The sequence below is a fragment of the Haplochromis burtoni genome, unplaced genomic scaffold (assembly GCF_018398535.1).
Source record: "Haplochromis burtoni strain Fernald_Lab_line unplaced genomic scaffold, NCSU_Asbu1 Contig_275, whole genome shotgun sequence".
In the NCBI taxonomy this organism is placed as follows: domain Eukaryota; kingdom Metazoa; phylum Chordata; class Actinopteri; order Cichliformes; family Cichlidae; genus Haplochromis; species Haplochromis burtoni.
In genome coordinates this window covers 116696-138013 of record NW_024582636.1, presented here as the reverse complement: position 1 = coordinate 138013, position 21318 = coordinate 116696, and the positions used below count along the sequence as shown (strand labels likewise).

The window sequence follows — 21318 nt, the reverse complement described above, 5'->3', positions numbered from 1 at the left end:
AAGAAGAGAGGACGCTTCCCTGGGTGAGCAGGAGGAGGAGGGCTGGATGAGTGCGGCAGAGCGAAGGCGTCAGCAGCAGCAACAGATATTGCAGAGAAGAGACATGGATCAAAGGGGATAAAGAGAGTTTGAAGGGTTTGGGATTGTACTGAGAGCGAGCCACTTTAGGGATGAGTAGAGGCTGGCAGATAAGCAGGATGTCAGGTGGATGAAATCCAAGTTGTGCTGTGTGGTCCAGGCTCTCGGAGGTATACCTGGATCAGAGCCACCACAGAATTTTCCATCAGATGGGATGCTGGGTTGTAGTCACCGAGACGATTAATGGTGCTGAGTACTATTATCCTTTCGCAGTTACCATAAAATACAAAAAAAGCACTTGTCATTGTGAGGTACTTTGTGATTTCTATCACAAAGCCATGTTATCACAATAGTACAGAAAGAAAAATGATGACATATTTAGGTCATATATATTTACAGTGAAAGAACAATCGACAAACTGCACGCCAGTCGTTGATTAATGCAATCGCTTTTGTCTTGTATGTATTTCTATCTTTCATCTTTCAGTAGAAGTCTGCCTTACTTTACAGACACATCACTGATTCACCAGTTCTTTGATGTTATTTAAATCCAAGAACATAGTATAATATGCAGTTTATGACTGTAGGAGATAGTGAGTTTATTCGTGGGCGGTGGTGGTGACAGATGAAATCATCCCATTAGCTTTTACAGTAACACTGCTCTTTCTATCCGGTGTTATCCATCCAGCAGTAAATCCAGTGGGAATTCCTCCTCCAGTCTGGGAGAGATGGTGTCAGGAACGTTCAAACCAAACCCAAACTCTGCAGGTTGGTTGCACAGATCCGGTTATTTATAATAGCAAATGCTACTGTTAGATTCACAAGGGATGGTCTTGTCTTCTGCTTTGCAGTTATATCTGTGTATCAGTAGGAGCATCTTTTTTTAACCTTTTGTTGTAAAATAAGGCTTTAACATAGCTGATAGAAATGTGTGCACTTACTACACATTTCTCTTCTTTTTCAGGAAAGCAGAAACAGAAAGTGGTGAGTGTGACAGCTTATTTGCTTATTTATGTAATTAAAGGTGAACTGTCAGTTATTAGAAAAAGGCTTTGTGTCCCTTTAAAACAAAAGACCAGATCTATACATTGCGTACATATATGGACGGTGGAGATTATTCTGTAATTTTGGCAAACTTTTTATTTAACATTAAAGTGTGTTGGAACCTTATGCCATGAGCAAATGATGCCAGTCACATCGGCCATGCTGGAGACAGTGTGATCAAATACACACCAACCACTCCTGCATATTTTGGACGTACAAAAGAATTTGGGGACAATAGAAATCCAATTATAAGAAAGATCCTTGGTCATGGAATCCATAAAGATGTCGTGGTATTGTATCTTGGGGTAATAAAAGAAAATGACTTTCACAAAGATCCAAGACTTTCTTAAAAAAGTGGAAGAAATTGCTTGACTGCATCTCAAATGAAGAGGACGCCTCCTTGTTACAGACACTGTTCTCTCTGTTCTTTGTCTTTTATCTTATATTTTCTTTTATCTTGATCTTCCCTTGTTTACATAAACAATTAATACAACCATTAAATTGATTCACCGCATTCTTAGTCATTTAATCGTATTAATTATAATATGTTAGTTTATCAGTTTCTACCTTCTTCTTCCTTTTTTTTCTCTTTTTTTTTACAGCACCAAATCACAACAACAGTCACCTTAAGGCGCTTTATATTGTAAGGTAGACCCTACAATAATACATAGAGAGAAAAACCCAACAGTGGGAAGGAAAAATTCCCAACCATCCAGTTAAGGTTGTGAACTTCAGAGCAGGTTTTGCATCATCAGTGTTTACTACTATTTAATCTTTAATTCACAGTTTTGACAAAGCAGAAGTTGTTTAAAATCTTTTATTTCAACATCTTTCTCTGGATTGGTGCTGGCACTGATTAAAGCATTTCTCCACTTACACTCAGACACACTGGGAGAGTTCTGGGTTGCTTTCAGACTTTAGGAAACAAATGCTAAAAATATTAGAGCTTGACTTTATCTCTGTGTTTCTGGACCTCCAGGCTGAGCATGTTCCGCCATATGACGTGGTTCCCTCCATGAGGCCAGTTGTCCTGGTGGGACCCTCCCTGAAAGGTTATGAGGTAAGAAAGACTGCTGCTCCTCCAGCAGGCTGACTGCCTTTTTTTTTCCTCCACAAAAGATGAAAAAATAAATGAGTCGTTTTTATCATGAAGGATGAATTCACTAGTCCTGGTGAAAGAGACCACTCAGAAGTCCTTTGTTCTAGACGCAGATTCTTCAGTATCCTTATGGGATCCTATTAAAACTAAGTAACACTTTGGAAATAACAAGTCTGATAGTGCTCTTCATTCAAATTCACTGTTACTTAGTGAGGACATCCTTAATCTAAGACTGTGACGTGACATTCGTTTTACAGCACAATACTGTATTGGGTGCTTCCCAGTGTGAGCAAACTTTGAAAGGACAGAAGGGGCTGGAGCATGCTGATGAATTCACAGCTTTTAATTGTGCAATCAGGCTGACATTTCGACAGCAGTGTGTCTTCATCAGTCAGAATGAACAAAGAAGGCAACCAAGTATTACCTCAGACCATGTCTGCAATCTTTATTGGACAGGAACGGGAATTTAAATCTATTGGATAAAGAACTCAGCAGGGGCGAGTTGCCTTAACATGCGTCCATATGGGCCGTGCAGACTCATGCCTTACATGAATATTACATCATGTTGTAAGTTACTGAATTTCAATCCCAGTTAATTCATTCTGCAATGAGTGTTCCCGGGGTAACAGCATCCAAATCCAAACTGCTCGTCGATAATCGGTTGGAACGACAGTGCAAAGCATAAAGGAGGCCAAGGACGCTGTGGAAGGTGGGAGTGCTGAAGTCAGTTGTCATGGAATCACAGTCCTTGTCTCCCATCCTGGTGTTGCCGTGGTAACAACCTTCTGGTTAAACTGCATCAGTCTGAAAAAGTGGAGCATCGCTTGAAATTAGAAACATAAAATAATGTGTACCATGCCTTGAGATACTTTTCATGTCCCAAACCTTTAGTTTATCTGTTCATGCAGTACCCTACAGGTTTTTTTATATGTGAGCAATAATATTATTTATTTATTTATTTATTTTGCCAGTGCCACAGAGTTAACATGTAATCACGTGGTAATTAATAGGTTTCACGTGCAATATTTCAAGGTTGCATGAAGCTCTGTGCAGTTGTACTGTTGCACAAAAAGATGCACTTTGAAAATTCCTTTAAAAAAGTAAAACTCACTTGGTTGAACAAGTGATCCATATGCACGGCAGAGGTCTGGGTTTGATTCCGCCCATTTCCTATGTGTCATTGCCCCTCGCTCACAGCCAACTTTCTTGTCTACTATCTACTACTGTGACATAAAATACAGGCAACTTGTATTATTGTAATGCACTGTTTTCATGTCTGTCTAAAGCATCTATTAATGACCTCACATCTCCCCGAAATGCTACTGCAAGGCTTTTAACTCACTCTCATAAATCTTCCCATATCACCCCATTATTAAATGATCTGCAGTGGCCTCCTCACAGCTTTAGATTTCAGCTTAAAATCTTAGGGGGGGTTTTTCACTTGTGAGGTGAGGCTCTGTGTTGTTGATCTACTTCACCCCTATTCTTCAAACCAGTTTTTAAGGTCCACAGATAAGAATTTTCTTGGCACCCATCTAAAGGGGGACTGTGGATTCCACACCTCAGCTCCAAAACTATGGAACAGCTCATACAGTTACACAAGTGTGACCTCTCGTCATGGTATGTGTACACTTCATAGTCTTTAGGGGAGAGTTGATTTTTCTACAACTAATATCTTCAAAAGTGGTAATATAGATGGATAAAGAGCACTACGGAAAAAGTTTCTTTTTTCCTCAACTGTCCCTTTAAGTAAATTTAAATAAGAACCTCAAATGTGAGTAGAGCATTTATGTATTTTGACATTTTAATAGGACTATTTATTCCTTACAACTGCTTTGTGTTACAGCCCAATGGGCATGAAGCCCCTGTCAACCCAATGTGACTGTCAGTGTACCAATTTAGAGCAACAACTGGCGCAATCGAATAGTCGCCTTTGCCTGATTTTATTCACGAATCCATGTATTTCTTTTCTGAGTCAAAGACCTTGGGAAGTATAAGTGTATGTCTTTGAGGGTAACTTTGTGAACTTAAACTTCTGTTTCAGTTCAAGGCCTCAGAGCTGCAAGCATGTTCACCAGCCAAGCCTATATATTCAAAGCTACACCGAGGGATTGCCCCAAATTTATCACCTGTGCACTCGTCTTTGCGACATCGCTCACTGAAGCTTTTGATCGCTTTATTTAATGTGACCCACGTTCATCAGCCAGGATGGGAAAAAAAGAAGCTTTTCACAGGGTAGACTATAGCTTGGTCAAGTGTGTAATGTAAAAATGTGGCTCAGCCAGAGACTGACCATTAGAATGAATAATAGGGGGGCTAGCTTCTTTTACTGCCTGCTCTGCTCCATAGCTGCATAAAATTGCTCATGTTATGAGCCTCTATAGCCACCTTTTGCTTGCTTGGTACTGCCATTGGGTGTGCTGTGTGGGTAGTGGATAATTTTGCAGACCCACAGGCAGACAAGTGGATGCTGAAGTTAAACTTAAAGCGAGCCTTTTAATGCTGAAGTTCAGAGATTAACTACTGGTTAGCAAATGGTAAATAGCCTGATTCTTATATAACACTTTTCTACTCTGCTTGATCACTCAAAGTGCTTTAAATAGCAGTGCAGGGTAGTTATAGGACAAGGAAAACAATGCTAGAGAACACACAACTATGCAAACAATATAAAATAGGACAAGAGGAGACTGACATAATATATAGAGAAGAACATGCATGAACAGGAAACAGGTGCAGCTCTAAACACAGCTGAAGACAATAGCATATGAGACAGGGGAAGTAATACTCACTATAAGATGCAGAGGACAACCATTACCAAAATAAAACAGGAAGTGGGACACAACAGAACACGGTAATAAAATTTACTTCGCACAGAGGAGGACAAGAAGACAAGACAGGCGAACACAGAAAGGTGCTTTATATTGTAAGGCAAAACCCTACAATAATACAGAGAAAACTCCAACAATCAAACAACGCCCCCTATCTGCAAGCGCTTGGTGTCTGTGGGAAAGGAAGGAAAAACTCCCTTTTAACAGGAAGAAACCTCCTGGAGAACCAGGCTCAGGGAGGTGCAAGACTCAGGGACCGTGACAGTAACAAGTTTGACAGCCTTCCCTATTCCCCCTGCCTTTAATTAGATTAATGTTTTAATCTATTCTTCTCTTCTTCCTCTTTTCCCCATGTCCATGTTGTTTGCGCCGCCTTCTGCGCTCCCCATTACTGCAGGTCACCGACATGATGCAGAAAGCGCTGTTTGACTTCCTGAAGCACAGGTTCGATGGGAGGTGAGCAGTGAAAGCGAAGCAGACTCTGTCATATAATGCATCGAGGTGCTGGCCGTGCTCTGTGTGACGCGTACAGTTTTTGTTCCAGGATATCCATCACGAGGGTAACAGCTGACATATCGTTGGCCAAGAGGTCAGTACTAAACAACCCCAGTAAGAGGGCCATCATTGAGAGATCCAACACCCGCTCCAGCCTTGGTAAAGCTACAGGAAACTCACTCAATGATGCGCATGTCTTATAGGTGATGTGGAGCGTAAATACGTTGCATATTGTTTCTTATTCATATTTGCTCTGCCGTACATTCTTTACTTTTTGTAGCTGAGGTCCAGAGTGAAATAGAGAGGATCTTTGAGCTGGCCAGGTCTTTACAGCTGGTGGTTTTGGATGCTGACACCATTAACCACCCAGCGCAGCTCATCAAGACTTCATTAGCACCCATTATCGTCCATGTTAAGGTGTCCTCGCCTAAGGTGAGATTAAAAGCTTAAGTTACTTAATTACATTAGCCTAACAGGATACTATATATTATGTTAATTTTTTTTAAAAACTGATATTATTTAAAAACAATGACAAAAAACTTTATTGTGTTGTACTTGACAACATGCCAAGTGTCAGTGTAAGCTGTGAAATACCAAGAAACCCTTCAGGCAGTGAGAGAAAGTCATAGACTTGACTGTAATGTGAGTTTGGAGCAGTGACAGGCGTGCCATTGCTTGTGTTGGCTGGATTTTCTAGAAAAGAATCTCTTGTCACAAACCTACATGTAACAGAGTCCAATTTCCATGGGCCTGCTACGACTCGTCTTCTAGTTTCTTAATTTTTAGACTGTTTTTGTGTCACCCACAGGTCTTGCAGAGGCTGATCAAATCAAGAGGGAAGTCTCAAAGCAAACATTTGAATGTGCAGCTTGTTGCAGCAGAGAAACTAGCACAGTGTCCTTCTGTGAGTAATCATCACCCCCTTTTTTTAATTAAGGGAAGCAACAGCTTCTAAGTTAAGTTAGGTTTCATGATGTAATCACAAGTGGTGAAAAGAAATCCAAATGCAGCAGCAGATTACACCTTCCTCTCTTCTTTTCCAACCTCAGGAGATGTTTGATATTATTTTGGATGAGAACCAGCTTGAAGATGCTTGTGAACACCTGGCAGAGTACCTGGAGGCGTACTGGCGTGCGACGCACACTTCGCTTTCCATGCCGCTCAACCCCCTCCTGGGACGCAATCTGGGCTCCACTGCTCTCTCCCCGTATCCTGCTGCCATTCAGGTGAATTTCTGAAGTTAAAGAGCAAAAAACTGTCCCGGGTTTCTTTTCTTCTCATTGTTGTTTTACAAAATCCCAGATTTCAGTCATGTATGACTTCGATTTACCAACCTGCCGGATAGAAGGAAATTTGGATCATTTCAGTGTGTGAATACTCAGCGTTTGATAATGCACTATGCCCTAAAGCCATAGCTGAGGTGCATGGTATTAGCAGTAAAATGTTCTAGCAACAAGATGAAAGCCACACTAAAATCTTTCGAGAAACAAAGGCCCTCCTGCTGTCTTTAAAGTAAAAAGCTTGCAGCTCCTTTACTGATGTAGATCAGAAGCCTTGAATGCTTAGAGTGAGTTATAATGGTTTGTTGTCACATTTTCAATGCTGGAAAAATATCCACAGCAGGTTTTAGTGGACAACAGATGAGTCCATTATCTACCCAAATCCCCAGTATAGCCCAGGCACCTAAAGGTTAGTAGTAGTTAGGGTATAGTGAAATAAAGTAAATATAATTTTTGGTACCTACTTACAAGATGGTTTAACAGTGAAATGGGCTTTAACACTATTTTAAAAACTTTTTACATTTTAATCTATTGTAATTGTAACTTCCTCAATACTGTAAGTGAAGAAACTATAGAACCTTTAATAACTAAAGTTGTAAAAGAACTTAAAGTTCTGTGAAAAAGTGCATGCGAAACATCACACTTGTGTTTAAGACAAACTGACCTCCTAGGTGTACGTATTTTTCTGAGTACTTGGCAGGTAGTTTGTTTTTGTTCCAAGAATCGGCTTCATTCTTCTGTGTAATATAATCCAAGGCTATGGGATCAGGGCTCTGTGGGGGTCAGAACTCCTCGTTCTTATTGTCTGATGATAATTCTTTGAGTTTAGCTGTATGTTGGCACTGATTTTGGATGAGATGACTCACTGATGGCACTGAAATACAGATATGAATCTTATCCTATATCCACCTTATTAGCAGATATAATGTCCATAAACTGCAAAGAACCTCTACCAGAGCCTTTACCTTGCCTGTAGACTCTCATCTCTGCAGTACTCTCTAGCCTTTAGGCAATCTGCTTCAAGTTGGAGCCAAATACTTTAAACTTTGATTCATGACTCCAGAGCAGCTGGAGTCATGAATCATGTTTTTTTACACAGATTCTAGTGTTTTTTGAACGTAGGTGAGTCATTTGGCTTTTGGTTCCACATCATCATTAAACAGTACATTTGCACAAAAGCGGAACCTAGACCACTTAATGAACAGTAGGCTGTGAGGTCAGTTCCTTAATCATTAATATGCAAATTCTCATGACCATTGATCAAGAAGAAGAAGTCACTTGGATGAATGACGAAACGTTTGCCCCATTGAAAACGCTACGTCCAGATGAACAGAATCAACCTTTTGGTATCTACAGTGATATATTTCACGGGGACACCAATGAAGAAGACTCAAAATAACCATGATTAACAAACAATTTTATTTGATATGATTTTATTTTTTTATTTGCTCGTTTACACTCTGTCTGGCTCCATTCAGATTAGTTGCAAAGTGCCCTCTGGTGGACAAACTATAAAATGTCAGCACTAATTATTGAAGTGTTGAAGGGTGTTTCTCCCATCTTTACTTCTTGGATTTTTCAATCATCAAATATCTGATATTCGACGATAAACAGACTGAAAATCTGTATGGCTCTAATCATCCATCCATCCATTCGCTTCCGCTTATCCTTTTCAGGGTCGCGGGGGCGCTGGAGCCTATCCCAGCTGTCATAGGGCGAGAGGCAGGGTACACCCTGGACAGGTCGCCAGTCTGTCGCAGGGCTAATGCAAACTCTAATGCAAACATATTAAAAATGCATAGTTATGTTGATTCTGTTCGAGTGTTAACAAAACAAAATGCAGTTTGAAATCAGCATTACTTCTCTCAAACAGGCCCAAAGAAACCGTAACAGCAACCACACGACGACAGACCATTCGCCCGTTGAACGTCGCAGTCTAGTGTCTGCCGATGAGAACTGCCATAACGAGCGGGCACGGAAGAATCGCAACCGTCTCTCCTCAGGCTCACAGCACAGCAGGGACCACTCTCCTCTGGTGGAGGAGGACTACCAGGACCCCTACCAGGACTCTTATAAGCCCCACCGTAACCGAGGATCCCCGGGAGGCTATAGCCAGGACTCCAGGCACCGGCTCTGAGCTGTGGCCTGCTGTTAACAAAGTATAGGCCTGTGTCTCTTCAAGCGACCACCGTGAACACAAGGGGAAAGTTTGCTATTACATGATAAATCTCTTACATTCACGAGGACTGAAACCACCTTTTATTTTGTGTAGTACCTCATATCTACTTTGGCCTTGGCTCCTGACAAATGAGCATTTGAACCCAAAAATAAGAATCCTGCTCTTGCTTTGATGTGAACAAGGTACTGGATATGAAAGTAGCACAAGATCAGTAAAGTTATATTTAAGAGGGAAAGTTGGACATTTTTTGAATATGTCACCAGTATGACATGTGAGTGAAGTAAACTAGGCCCTTCTGGACCATTCCCGCTGTCTCAGCTGTTACTGTAGCATGCAGGTAGGACTGTAATTACAGGGACCATCTGACTCAGGCCAGTGCCAGACAGCATCCAGCAGTGATGATCAGCGCAGAACTTGTTTGCACGGGTCCAGGAGATGGTAGAAGGAGAGTTTAATGCATCTTTAATGTGCCGCTGTCCTTGATGTGTGTGATAAGTCCTGTAAAGCTTGCTCCCGAATCCTGAATTTTACAACTATTGTTTTAAAGTGACATGAATGGCTAATTCAGGGTTCATGCAGTAGCTTCCTGTTCCCTTTCTTTTTAAACGCTGTTTTTGTCATAAATCATATGACAGAAAAGGAGAAAAATCATGCAGATACTAATACATTTCAAAGCTCCACAACCTCAGGAATGAGAGGTCAATTAGACCTAGAAGTGTAGCGTTTATGTTCTCACCCCTGATGGGAGTGTGATTCTGAGAGTTATGTTATTTTTGTGATTTTATGATTTTGTTTCTTGAAAAAAAAAGCTGTTTTTCCAGCACAGAAGTCTTTAAAATGGTCACAACATCGCATTTCTCACATGCCATGCTTCAATTAACTGCTGTTGTCTGTCATGGGTTTCGTAGGACATGGATTAAGCAAGACTTTGGGTTTTTGTGAGTGATTTATATTGAGGGCTTCCATATATAATACACTGAAAAATAATCAAAGGAAAGAAATTTTAATTTGTGTAAAGTTCAATTTCCAGAACAATAAATTACATTCCATTTATGTCATTTTATATAAGAGCCTTGCTTACACCCTCCAACCATCAGACAAAAAATATATTAGTAAAAGGTTTTATAAAATAAAGTAACACTAAACACTTTCCTTGAGTAGCAATTTAACATGCACCTCTTCTATATTGTCATTTACAGCTTTTCTATGTATTCTCCTTGAGTTTTATTAAAGACTACTGATAAATAAGAAGCTGTCTAAAAGCACTTGGGCAGGACTGCACTGCCTTTGTTAATAGTGTCATTTACATGCTACTTTTATGGAAATGTTGAGCAGCCAGTTCTCCCCCATCTTTCAATTTATATGTACGCTACCAGCTAATATGGGATTAAATAGCATTACCTTTTACATGACATATCCTTGTATATTGTATTTTAATATTTAGATATTGAAAAGTTTCGTTTTATTTCAGGTCATAGACCAGAGATCTCATTGTGCTGTGATTCTGCAGAGGGAAGTCTGACGAGCAGGCTTCCGTTCTTATTTTCCTTACACAGTAGCTTTTATTGTTGTAGTTTCAAAACAGTGGAGCATAAGCAGTGATTTAAAAGATTTGAATACTGCCTGTGAGAGAATGATGCATTGATTAGAATTTGTGTGCACTGTCATTTTACAACTGTAATGAAATAAACTGCTGTTATGCTGTTGTATGGATACCAGTGGGTTTTTTTTGTTTTTTGCTTATAGAAATATTCATAAAAAATAATTTAACTGTTACTGTATTTAATAATTATTAAACCTGTTGTGTATGAAGTTTTCATATCATATCATATAATATAATATAATAAATGCTTTTCCTTCCTTATAGCGCTCCATAAGATACTAGACGCGCATGCGCAAGATTGACAGCGCAGGGTACTTCACAACAGCCAGCTGATACGAACTAGCAAGTGACAGTGTTAAGCGTTTTCGGTTTTGTTTCATACAGTAAATCAGTCGTCGGACCTACATTTTCACCCCGTAGGTCATGTAGAGTAGAAGTCAGTTCATATAAGTATGGCAGTTGTATTTGAATGCTTTGACAGGTCATCGTCGTTGTAGTTAGCAAGTTAGCTAGCTAGTTGAAGTTGGCAGGACTGAACAACAAGGCTGGCTAGCTAAGGTACATCGAACTATTACAAGCTGGCATCGAAATTCATCACCGTCAGCCATGGGAATACTATTTACAAAGTTATGGAGGCTTTTTAACCACCAAGGTAAGAATGGTGCTGCGGCATTCATCATGAAACTGTCGAAGGTGTAGGAGCTAAGGGGGCTCCGTGGTCAGAGAAGGCCCGCTGGTCTATTCTCTCATAATTAGCCGTGTAACCAGTTTCTGTCCCTAACGGGACGTTTACTGTTTCATTATTGGTATTGTCGGTGAATTTAAAAGTTGTCACATGGTTTACCGTTTATATTTAACGTTATGGTCAGCATTTCACCAATGGACCGGCAAAGATGATAGTTTTTCTGCGAACATGGCGCTCCATTTCTGAATTAACTTTGTGTTAGATTATTTATGCTCTCGGGTTCTAGAGCGCAGATAGGCAAAACCAAGTAGATTCCTGGCTAGTGATCTTGAATCAGTAAACAGGTCCTTGCGAAACCTCTGTAACCTGAACCCCGAGGTACAGTGTGATGCGGTGTTCAGTCCGGGTTGACACCGGCATTGAGACTGGAGATGGCTACACCAACAGAGCACACAGAAGTCAGCTACATCAGCAAAATTCTCCAGTTAACAAGGCGATTGACTTTAGACTGAATCACACTGACTTTGTACTGCCAGTGTGATTACTTAATCTTATCAGATTAGTGTCAGGAGTTTTCTGATAGGTGACAAATTAAAGGAAGAATCTGAACCCTTGACACCTACAGTAAGGGGATCCAGCAGCTCTGTTGGGAACAGTTTCGTTGGTGAGTTGTGTGGGTTCGCTTGTCCACTTAGAGGGAAGGATCACAGCAAATACATATGTTCTGAGTGATCACACTTATCCTGCGATAAAACAGGTCTAACCAGATGGGTGTGGTCTCTTCTGTAGGGGCACAAAGGATCATTAAATACTTTGTGTATGAAAATAATGTGAATCACAACATAAAACAGGTCTTTGCAGTCACCTAGCTTCACTCTAACTCAAGTTAACTTAACACATATGGGAGACTTTACACTGATGTGTTAGAGAATGTCGTCATGTACACAAAAAAGTAATCCCTGTAAGGAGGAGTAGTTTTAATTATCTGCCTAACGGCCAGAAACATGTAGTAGTAATGTCAAGATGCATATAAGCTGTTTTGTGGCCAGACAATATTATAATAATGCATCTGAGTCAGAGGACCAGACATTTGCCATTTGTTCAATTCTAAATTATGCTCTTATTTTCTTGTACCCATCCTGTCCCTGAAGCCTGAAAAGCTTTTATTGTCATCCCTGGATGTAGCCTCAGAGCTGCGCTTCCAAATCTCAGAAGTCTTACCATTTACCCAGCTGACTGAGACAACCCAGTGGAAGAACAGAAGCATATTAACATACATGGCATGTTGACATGACATTTTTGTGTGTGGTAGAATGCATATATAAAGCTCATTTTTCACCTTGCACAGATCCGTTTGCAAAAGCTTTCGCTTCCTCAGTTTTGAGGTTTTCGTTTTGTTAGCTGAAGGCTTAGCTGTACGTGATTACACATTGATTATGGACTTTTTATGATTTCCTTGAATTACAAGTTTTGTCAAAGGTTAGTTTGGGGATCCATGCAAAAACAGAGTGTGGTAATAGATCTAGATACAATAATATGATATAATAGGCATTCCTTTTCTTCGCTGTCTTCCAAAAAATATTCCAGAGCACATAAATTATTTTCACCTTCCCTAGTGTAAGCAAATAAACGCTTTCTATGTTCTGTGTTCTTCAGCATAACAGATTATAGATCATATGTGCTAAAAGGCATAGGAGTATTTAAAACTTAAGAGCCAATAGGTCTCAACCGACAGGCTGATGCTGATATTTGTCTATGTATCCAGTTTAAATGAAATGTTATAGCTTTTAGGTAGCTGTTTTATCTCATGATAGCAGTTTATTCAGAGTAACACAGGTTGGGTTTTCCATGTACATTTACATAAACAAAACTATAACAGGCTTTTCGAACATACAGCTTGTACAGATAATGCTGTAGTTGGAAGAGCTGCAGTAGGGCTGGGCGATATGGCCTAAAATCCATATCGCTATAATTTGAAGCATGTGCGGTAACGATATATATCACGATATATTCTTTTCTTCTGTATAACGTATTTTCCCACTATAAGGCACACTTAAAATCCTTTAATTTTCTCAAAAATCGAGAGTGTGCCTTATGTATGAATTCTGGTTGTGCTTACTGACCTCGAACCGATTTTGGCGTGCAGAAATCTGTTAAAAAATGTTTTAGTACAACTTTGGTAAGCCGCACTGCTTGATGGATTGTCAGAGCATTACGGCTGCCGTAGTGAGGAGCTTCGCGGAGTAATCTGGGTCCAAAACTCCGTCTCTTCAGGTCCCAAAGTCAAACGAACACTAGAGTTAAAAACGGTCTAAATTCTTTCATCTTTAATAAAATCATCAGCGTTGCTGCTTTACCAGGTGTAACAATTAAGTTTAACATCCAGGCATCCATGAAAACAGAATTTATTAAATTTAACGGAGTTAGAAGTTAACAGGAAGTTAGCTCGCTAGTTTCCACCTAAACATTTCATACCATGTTCTGACTGAGAGATTTTTGAAACTAATTAAAACGTACAGCTCTGCTACCACTTCCAACATAAATGAAGACAGAAAACTAAACAGCAGTGGCGTTTGCAGGGTTACTGAAGTTGGACTACCTGGTATATAATGTTGTGCTACGTGATTGCTAGCGACACAGCTATGTTAGCATAACATTAGCACAGTGAAGCTGGAGGATGAACGCCAACTTTTTTTCCACTCGATAAAAGTTAACGTGAGGGATTCTGGTGGTCAGGGACAAATGCAATCGCATAGCAGGATGCTATACACGGGCCAAACTTCAGTCAGGAGAACAACTGAGATTATTCATCCACAATACGAGGTTAGTTATTAATATACTGCAACAACATGGGAATAGAACAGCTGCGAGAGAATTCAACATTAATGAATCAATGTTACGGAAGTGGAGGAAGCGCAGTTTTTGGCTTTCCCCATATTTCAAAAGTGCTTCATCTCTTTGCTATGACTGTCGCCGGAGACAGTCATAGGAAAGAGAGACTTAATGCAGGAGACTTAATGCAGGCTTTGTGTATTTGTCCTGTGACGCAAGATTTTTCTATAAACCAAACACGAAGATAAGTCTGTTAAGCTCAGCTTAATACAAATAGAAGGTAGTGCATGCTTTTTCTGTCATGTACTAGTTTTTTTTCTAATGACATCAACCAGTCTTTGTTCCTCAGTCCTCATCTCGCTCTCTTATAGAGATGGCATCATAGTGGTGGGCTATATGACCTGTAAGGCATTTTCACAGTATATTAAGTTGTTGTTATCATCATCCTCATCATCATCATCATCATTTTTGTTTTTGTTATTACAACCTCATTTTAAAGCCCAATTTTATTACAACTCCAAGTTACTTAATTTTGTAAAATGTAAATAGAAAATGATTTGCAAATCTCATGACTTCATATTTTATTATAGAACATAGAAGACATCAAATGTTTCATAAAAGTAAGCATTACTAAAAAAGAAACAACTGGAGGATTTTATTAGGTAACTAACTAGGTTAACTGGTGACAGGCCAGTAACATAACTGAGTAGAGCAGTGAGTTTCTCAGAAGTAAAAATGGACAGAGGTTCATTATTCTGCAGAAAACTGCATCGACAAATTCTAGAACAACTTTCACAATAATATTCATAATAATGTAAAAATGTGAAAGCTTTACACAGTCTGTATTCAACATTTTTCTGTTAAGTGCCGTCATGCTTTTTAAAGTCTCTGCCCCAGTTTTCTTCTTATTCACTTACTTATTATATAATCTTATTCACCTTACATTTACCCTTGTTCTGTCCTTCATTCTAGGGCCTCATTACTATTTAGTGCAGTTATGGCAGACAGTGCAGTTGATACTGGCCCAAGGACGTGCTGTAGTATGTAGGGCTGGGCCATATTATACCGTTCACGGTAATACCGGTATAATGTTAGGCAACGATAGGAAAATGAAATATCGCGATAGAATGGGAGTAAAACGCGCATGCGCAGTGCCTTTGTTTTCATACGCACATGGCCGATTGTTGAGTGAAACAGATGAACCAGAATTGGTTTGTAAAAATGGTGCAACTTCAGTGATGTGGAACTGGTTTGGTGTTTGTCCGTCAGATACACAACAAAGCACATTTTTTTGCAGAACATGCAAGCGGCCGTCGTTATTGTCTATTTGTCGGACTAAGATGCTCTTAAATCTGGGAGTAATCTGGGTCCTAAACTCCGTATCTTCAGGTCAAACAACACTGCAGCATCACTGAGAGTTAAAAACTGTCTAAATTCTTTCATCTTTAATAAAACGATCAGCATTGCTGCTTTACCAGGTGTAACTATAAAGTTTAACTTCCAGGCATCCATGAAAACAAAAGTTATTACATTTAACGGAGTTAGAAGTTAGCAGGAAGCTAGCGGAAGTTAGCTCGCTAGTTTCGCTAGTTACCTAAGCATGATATTGCATGTTCTGACTGAGAGATTTCTGAAAAAAATCAAACGTACAGCTCTGCTATCACTTCCAACATAAATGAAGACAGGAAACTAAACAGCAGTGACGTTTGTAGGGTTACTGAAGTTGGGCTAGCTGGTATATAATGATGTGCTACGTGATCGCTAGCGACACAGCTATGTTAGCATAACATAAACAGTGAAGCTGGAGGACGAACACTAACACTTTTCCACTTATAAAAGTTAACGTGAAGGTTCTTCATGGTTAGAGACAAATGCAATCGCATGGCAGGATGCTGTAAACGGACCAAACTTCAGTCAGGAGAACAACTGAGATAATCCATCCACAATACGAGGTTAGTCATTAATATACTGCAACAACATGGGAATAGAGCAGCTGCCAGAGAATTCAACATTAATGAATCAATGGTACAGAAGTGGAGGAAGCAAGAAGAATGAGTTTAATAAAGTTTGATTTATCTGACTGCTTTGTTTCGCTTAATGTGCCTTATAATCCCGTGCACCTTATGGTCCGAAAAATACGTACTGCACACTGCAGTTTAATGTTGCAAAGCACCTCTTTTTAACTTCAGTGGATATTATACATGGTTATGCTCAGGATATGTCAGCCCATTTCTACTGGAAATGCCTTTTGGTTAAACTTTCAGCAAGGAATTTGCATTTGCACTGTTACATTTTTATAAAGCTTTAATGTACATAAAAACCAGCTTCTTGTTTAAGTGAAAATAAATGGAAGGTTGTCTTTTTGCGCTAGTAATGTTGTGGAGTTGTATTTTGTCTCGCATCAATTATATCGTCAGGTTATATCGTTATCGCAAATTTTCAAATATATATCGTGATAAATATTTTTGGCCATATCGCCCTGCTCTAGTAGTATGTTGTTGTTCCTAATAAACATTTACATGGTTTTATAAAACTCTATTTAAATATTCAAATATTTTTAGTTTACTACTTGTTGCAGCCCTCACATCAACACTCATAACACGGTTGAATGATGTTTCTCTTGTTCCTTCTTTACTTTTTTGTTGTTTATTGGCCGTTATAAATACTGGTACCAGTATATCAGCAAATACTACTGGTCAGGCTGTAGTTAAGCCATACATCTAGATAATAGAAATTGAAAAATTCCTGTTATTCAAGAAATTATGACCAGTATACCAAATGTACTCTATACCAACCAGCAATATTGGAACATCATTTTTTTCACAATTTTTTTTTTTTAAGAAAATAATAATCAGCGCTTTGTTGCTTCACTCAAGGCTAAAGTTAAAACCTTACCTTTGACTTATGCTTGTGTCTGCTATTGGACTTCTTGCCTTCTGTTTGTATCAGCAGCAAGATGGAAATCGATCCTAGCTGTCACATCTTGTTTATCTTTTTCACTAAAGCTTTTTTGTGCATTAGAAAGATACGCCTGTATGTTATATCCACAGCCGCTGATGGCTGCAGCCTGACTCTACAAGCTTGCTTTAAACCGCCCACTAACTCATCTATATCTGTGAAGGTACACTGTTCGCAGCATCACAATGTCCCACTGATGCTAGATGTGTGAAGCTACACAATTTGTACCAAAGGACGGTATGGATTAGTAAAAAGTTCATTGTTTGATTCTCTCAATTCAGACATCTTTTTGAAGCAACCATTTTGTTTACATAAGAGCCATACATCAGTTAGTCCTTAGCAATTAAACCCAGATATTGATGTCACTGTTAGTCTGTGATTTCTTTGTCTTTTTGCCTTTCAGAGCACAAAGTTATTATTGTGGGCCTGGACAATGCTGGCAAGACCACAATTCTTTATCAGTTGTAAGTATCCAAATCTGACTTGTACAGTAAGCGTCTTTAGATTTCCTTTTTTTTTTTTTTTCTTCAAGTCGTATAATTTATTAAAAATAGACGTGGCTATTCTGTAAATGTTGCTTGTCAACAGAACCTAAAGATTGTTTTTATGTTAATAGTTCAATGAATGAGGTGGTACACACATCCCCAACAATTGGGAGCAATGTGGAGGAGATAGTCGTCAACAACACTCATTTTTTGATGTGGGACATCGGAGGCCAGGAGTCTCTTAGGTCATCGTGGAATACATACTACACAAACACAGAGGTATGAGATTATGTTCACTCTGACTAAATGAAAGAAAACTCTGAAAACTTCCCCTTACAGTGCTGTTATGTATGACTGTGCCTGTGGTTTGGCAGGGGTTGTTATTTAATTACTTGTCCATTATTTCTCCCTTTCTTCTACGACTAGTTTGTAATTGTGGTGGTTGACAGCACAGATAGAGAAAGGATCTCAGTAACCAAAGAAGAACTCTACAGAATGCTAGCACATGAAGTGAGTACCGTTTAAAAAGTGACAAAGATGCTTATAATTATAATGTAATTTTATTAGATATATTCAAATTAATATTAATGGATTGTTGTATGAAATAATGGAAACCATGTGTCCCATGCAGCAGTCATTATTTATGAGGCTCTGTCACATGTCAGAATCTAGTAGAAATTAACTTAATCTCAAGGTGCTTCATTTTTAAATTTCAAATATTACTGAAAATATACTTAAGTGTGTAGCAATATTATTGTTTTCTGGTTCATTGTATGTACACTGAATATGAAATGTCTTTCTGAGTTGATGCTATCAGTCATTTTTCAGTAAATGAGATTTTGTCTGTACTGTTAACTCATCACAGTGTTAAAAATACACATAAAGCAAACAAATGTTTCCTTATCTTGGCTTCTCTGTTGATGTTTCTTCTCTGGCCTCCAGGACTTGAGAAAGGCAGGACTGTTGATCTTTGCCAATAAGCAGGATGTGAAAGGATGCATGTCTGTGGCTGAGATCTCCCAGAGCCTCCAGCTTACCTCCGTCAAAGACCACCAGTGGCACATCCAGGCCTGTTGTGCCCTCACAGGAGAGGGGTGAGGATATAAACTTGTTATATGAGAAAATTTAATTTACGTATGCATTAAATAATTATATAGTATTTGCTTTTATGCAGGGAAAATTTGATGAAGGGTCAGACTTACTAAGCAGGGCAAATTAACATGAAGCTAAAATCTCCAAATTGCACTGGAGGGAGTGGAAAGTTGTGAGGGTGATCTACTAACATTGCTCTCATTTATTAACAAAGAGGCAGCCTGTTCATTTGAGAAATGACTCTCCTTCTACCAAAAGCTGCACAAATTAGCCAGTCATAAACAAAGCAGACCCAATGAGGAAGCAAATAATGTACCAGCCACAGTATTACAAGCTCAGCTTTCATGCATGTGATTCTCTCCAGAAACAGCAATTCAGATCAATGAGAGTCAGCTAAAGTAGAATCAATATGTTTCTCTTCAGTTAGAAATAGCTGGGGGCTGTATGTGGATAAATCTGACAGCTCAGGAAGCCTAACAGTGTCTTTTTGGAGGACACAAAACATTATTTAGCTTCAAGCCTCGACCCATTTGTACGTTAATGAAGTTACTGTTTTGTGCATAAATGCACTCAGTGGTCCTTCTTTTTTCTATTTCCTTTTCCCTGCATGCTGTTTGACACGACAGGTATTTATAAATTGCAGCAATAAGTACCTTTAACTGCTGTATTCTGGCAAACGTATTAATATAGTGTGTCACAGATCTGATAATAGAAAGTTAAAGCCGAGCTGTAGCAGAACCGCGTATATGTACTACTGAAAAAAACATGCAGAGGCTTTTGTGCACCCTAGAGCTTTCATCATGTTAATTATGGAAAGATCTCTGTGTACAAATTTGATGAAAGACTACAAACCCATCAGCCAACTGTATAAAATAAATTAGCTACCTATAATAATACACAAAACATCTGTTTTATCAGGATACCAGTATTATTGCGGAAATATGTAAATGGCCTGTCTTGCGCTTTACTAGTCCCTAAGGACTCCAAAGCGCTTTACACATCCAGTCATCCACCCATTCACACGCACATTCAAACACTGGTGATGGCAGCTACATTGTAGCCACAGCCACCCTGGGGCGCACTGACAGAGGCAAAAAAAGAACACATGACCACCACCAGTAGGCAACGGGTGAAGTGTCTTGCCCAAGGACACAACGACCGAGACTGTCTGAGCCGGGGCTGGAACCAGCAACCTTCCGATTACAAGACGAACTCCCAACTCTTGAGCCACGATCGCCACGATATGTGTGACTTGGCTGTAAAGATTTGGGATGGGGGCTTAATGATGACTTATAGGACAGAGCCAAAGCTTTGGTGCTGGTGCTCAGTTCTTTTCAGTTCATGCCAATTATGCACTTGAATACTACTAGCAACACCTACCACAGAGCCACATCAGGTGCAAACTAAGAGATGCTTATTAAGGGTGAAATTTAGCAGACTTAGTATTTTGTGATTACTTTAAATATTTTTCATATTCTTTTACTAAATAACACCAGTAACAGGCCCAGAGTATTAGCAATTAGTTTCCCTTAAACTTTTGTTCTTGTACAGTATAAAAAATTTTATCTTAATGCTTTTCTCTTTGTTTTTCTCTCCCACTCTATTCCACCAATGTCTTTGTTTCTTTTTTAACCTGTAGGTTGTGCCAGGGTCTTGAGTGGATGATGTCACGGCTGCGTGTGAGATGATGACTTTGAAAACGTTCATTAGGAGTGTGCCCCTTCTCTCTTATTTTTGCCTCCAGATATGAAAATGAGGATGGGGGTAAGGTCAGTTGATGGATGGCCCTCTCCTCTTCCTTGTGAAACTGACATGGACAGACTGCTGCCAGAACTTTATGTACTTCTGTAATAATTTATTTTACAAAAGTCATCTGAACTGAGAACAAAAAAAACATTACCTTTCCAGAAGGATGTTGAACAACAAAGAGACTCAAATTATTTAAAATGAAATTTCTGCACGGTTTTCCTTTGAACAAAACACAGAGGTCAGCAACGTATCTGCCTTGGAACTCTACATGGACTTATTCTTGAGCTACGTGTGAGTCTAGCCCATGGTGGCCTTGCAGTATTGCCGAACTGGCTGTGGTGGTTTTTAATTGCCTCTCTGTGTGAACAGTCCAGTATTCTCTTCAAACTTGGTGCCTGCAGCAGAATGTTCAAGCGATTATGGTTGATGACGACTGAAACATGCAGAGGGGAGGGTAGAATCACAGTGTGCCCTCTTCCTTTCAGTCCTTGTTAATAATCACTGAAATAAAGTCTTTTTATTTGTTTCAGGTGAATTGCATTGTGTCATGAATGAGTATTTCTTTCTGGCGACTCTTTTGAATCTGCTTTTTCCAGAGACATCTGTGAACCATATTGAATGCTGTGAGTGTGACTGGACGTTTTCTTTTTTTAGTCCTTTAGGGGGCAGAATGTGTCACACGAGCTTGTGGTCCCTGAAGCTTTTCAGGGACGATGACGAGCACCTACAGAAGTACAGTGAAGAGACAGCCAAAGTGTAGGAAGGCAGAGGGATTCAGAAAGAGAAGAAGGGACCAGGTATAAAATGTAGGCAGCACACAGTGCCTGATTAAGAGGAAAAGACACAGTTGTGTAAGGACTGCATGGCAGGGTTGTCACAACTGAAACAGAAAAATTAAAACCAACAGAAACC

General features: G+C 39.4%; 2 protein-coding genes across 3 annotated transcripts; both read left to right on the top strand.

The window, feature by feature from the left end:
* Window positions 1-7: 7 nt before the first annotated feature.
* Window positions 8-10707, top strand: LOC121815692 (voltage-dependent L-type calcium channel subunit beta-4-like). 2 transcript variants are annotated; one of them, XM_042227657.1, is made up of 10 exons: window positions 8-23; window positions 769-845; window positions 1042-1061; window positions 2101-2181; window positions 5446-5504; window positions 5593-5702; window positions 5824-5975; window positions 6352-6447; window positions 6593-6769; window positions 8697-10707. In XM_042227657.1, the coding sequence occupies exons 2-10, from the start codon at window positions 806-808 to the stop codon at window positions 8958-8960; spliced, it is 999 nt and encodes a 332-aa protein (XP_042083591.1). In that variant the 5' UTR covers window positions 8-23; window positions 769-805; the 3' UTR covers window positions 8961-10707. The 2 variants fall into 2 exon arrangements, with proteins under 2 accessions (XP_042083591.1, XP_042083590.1); XM_042227656.1 differs by having other exon boundaries at window positions 766-845.
* Window positions 10708-10892: 185 nt separating this feature from the next.
* On the top strand, window positions 10893-20941 carry arl5a (ADP-ribosylation factor-like 5A). Its single transcript, XM_005940072.3, has 6 exons — window positions 10893-11257; window positions 17484-17544; window positions 17697-17844; window positions 17992-18075; window positions 18508-18659; window positions 20297-20941. The coding sequence occupies exons 1-6, from the start codon at window positions 11212-11214 to the stop codon at window positions 20343-20345; spliced, it is 540 nt and encodes a 179-aa protein (XP_005940134.1). The 5' UTR covers window positions 10893-11211; the 3' UTR covers window positions 20346-20941.
* Window positions 20942-21318: the final 377 nt, after the last annotated feature.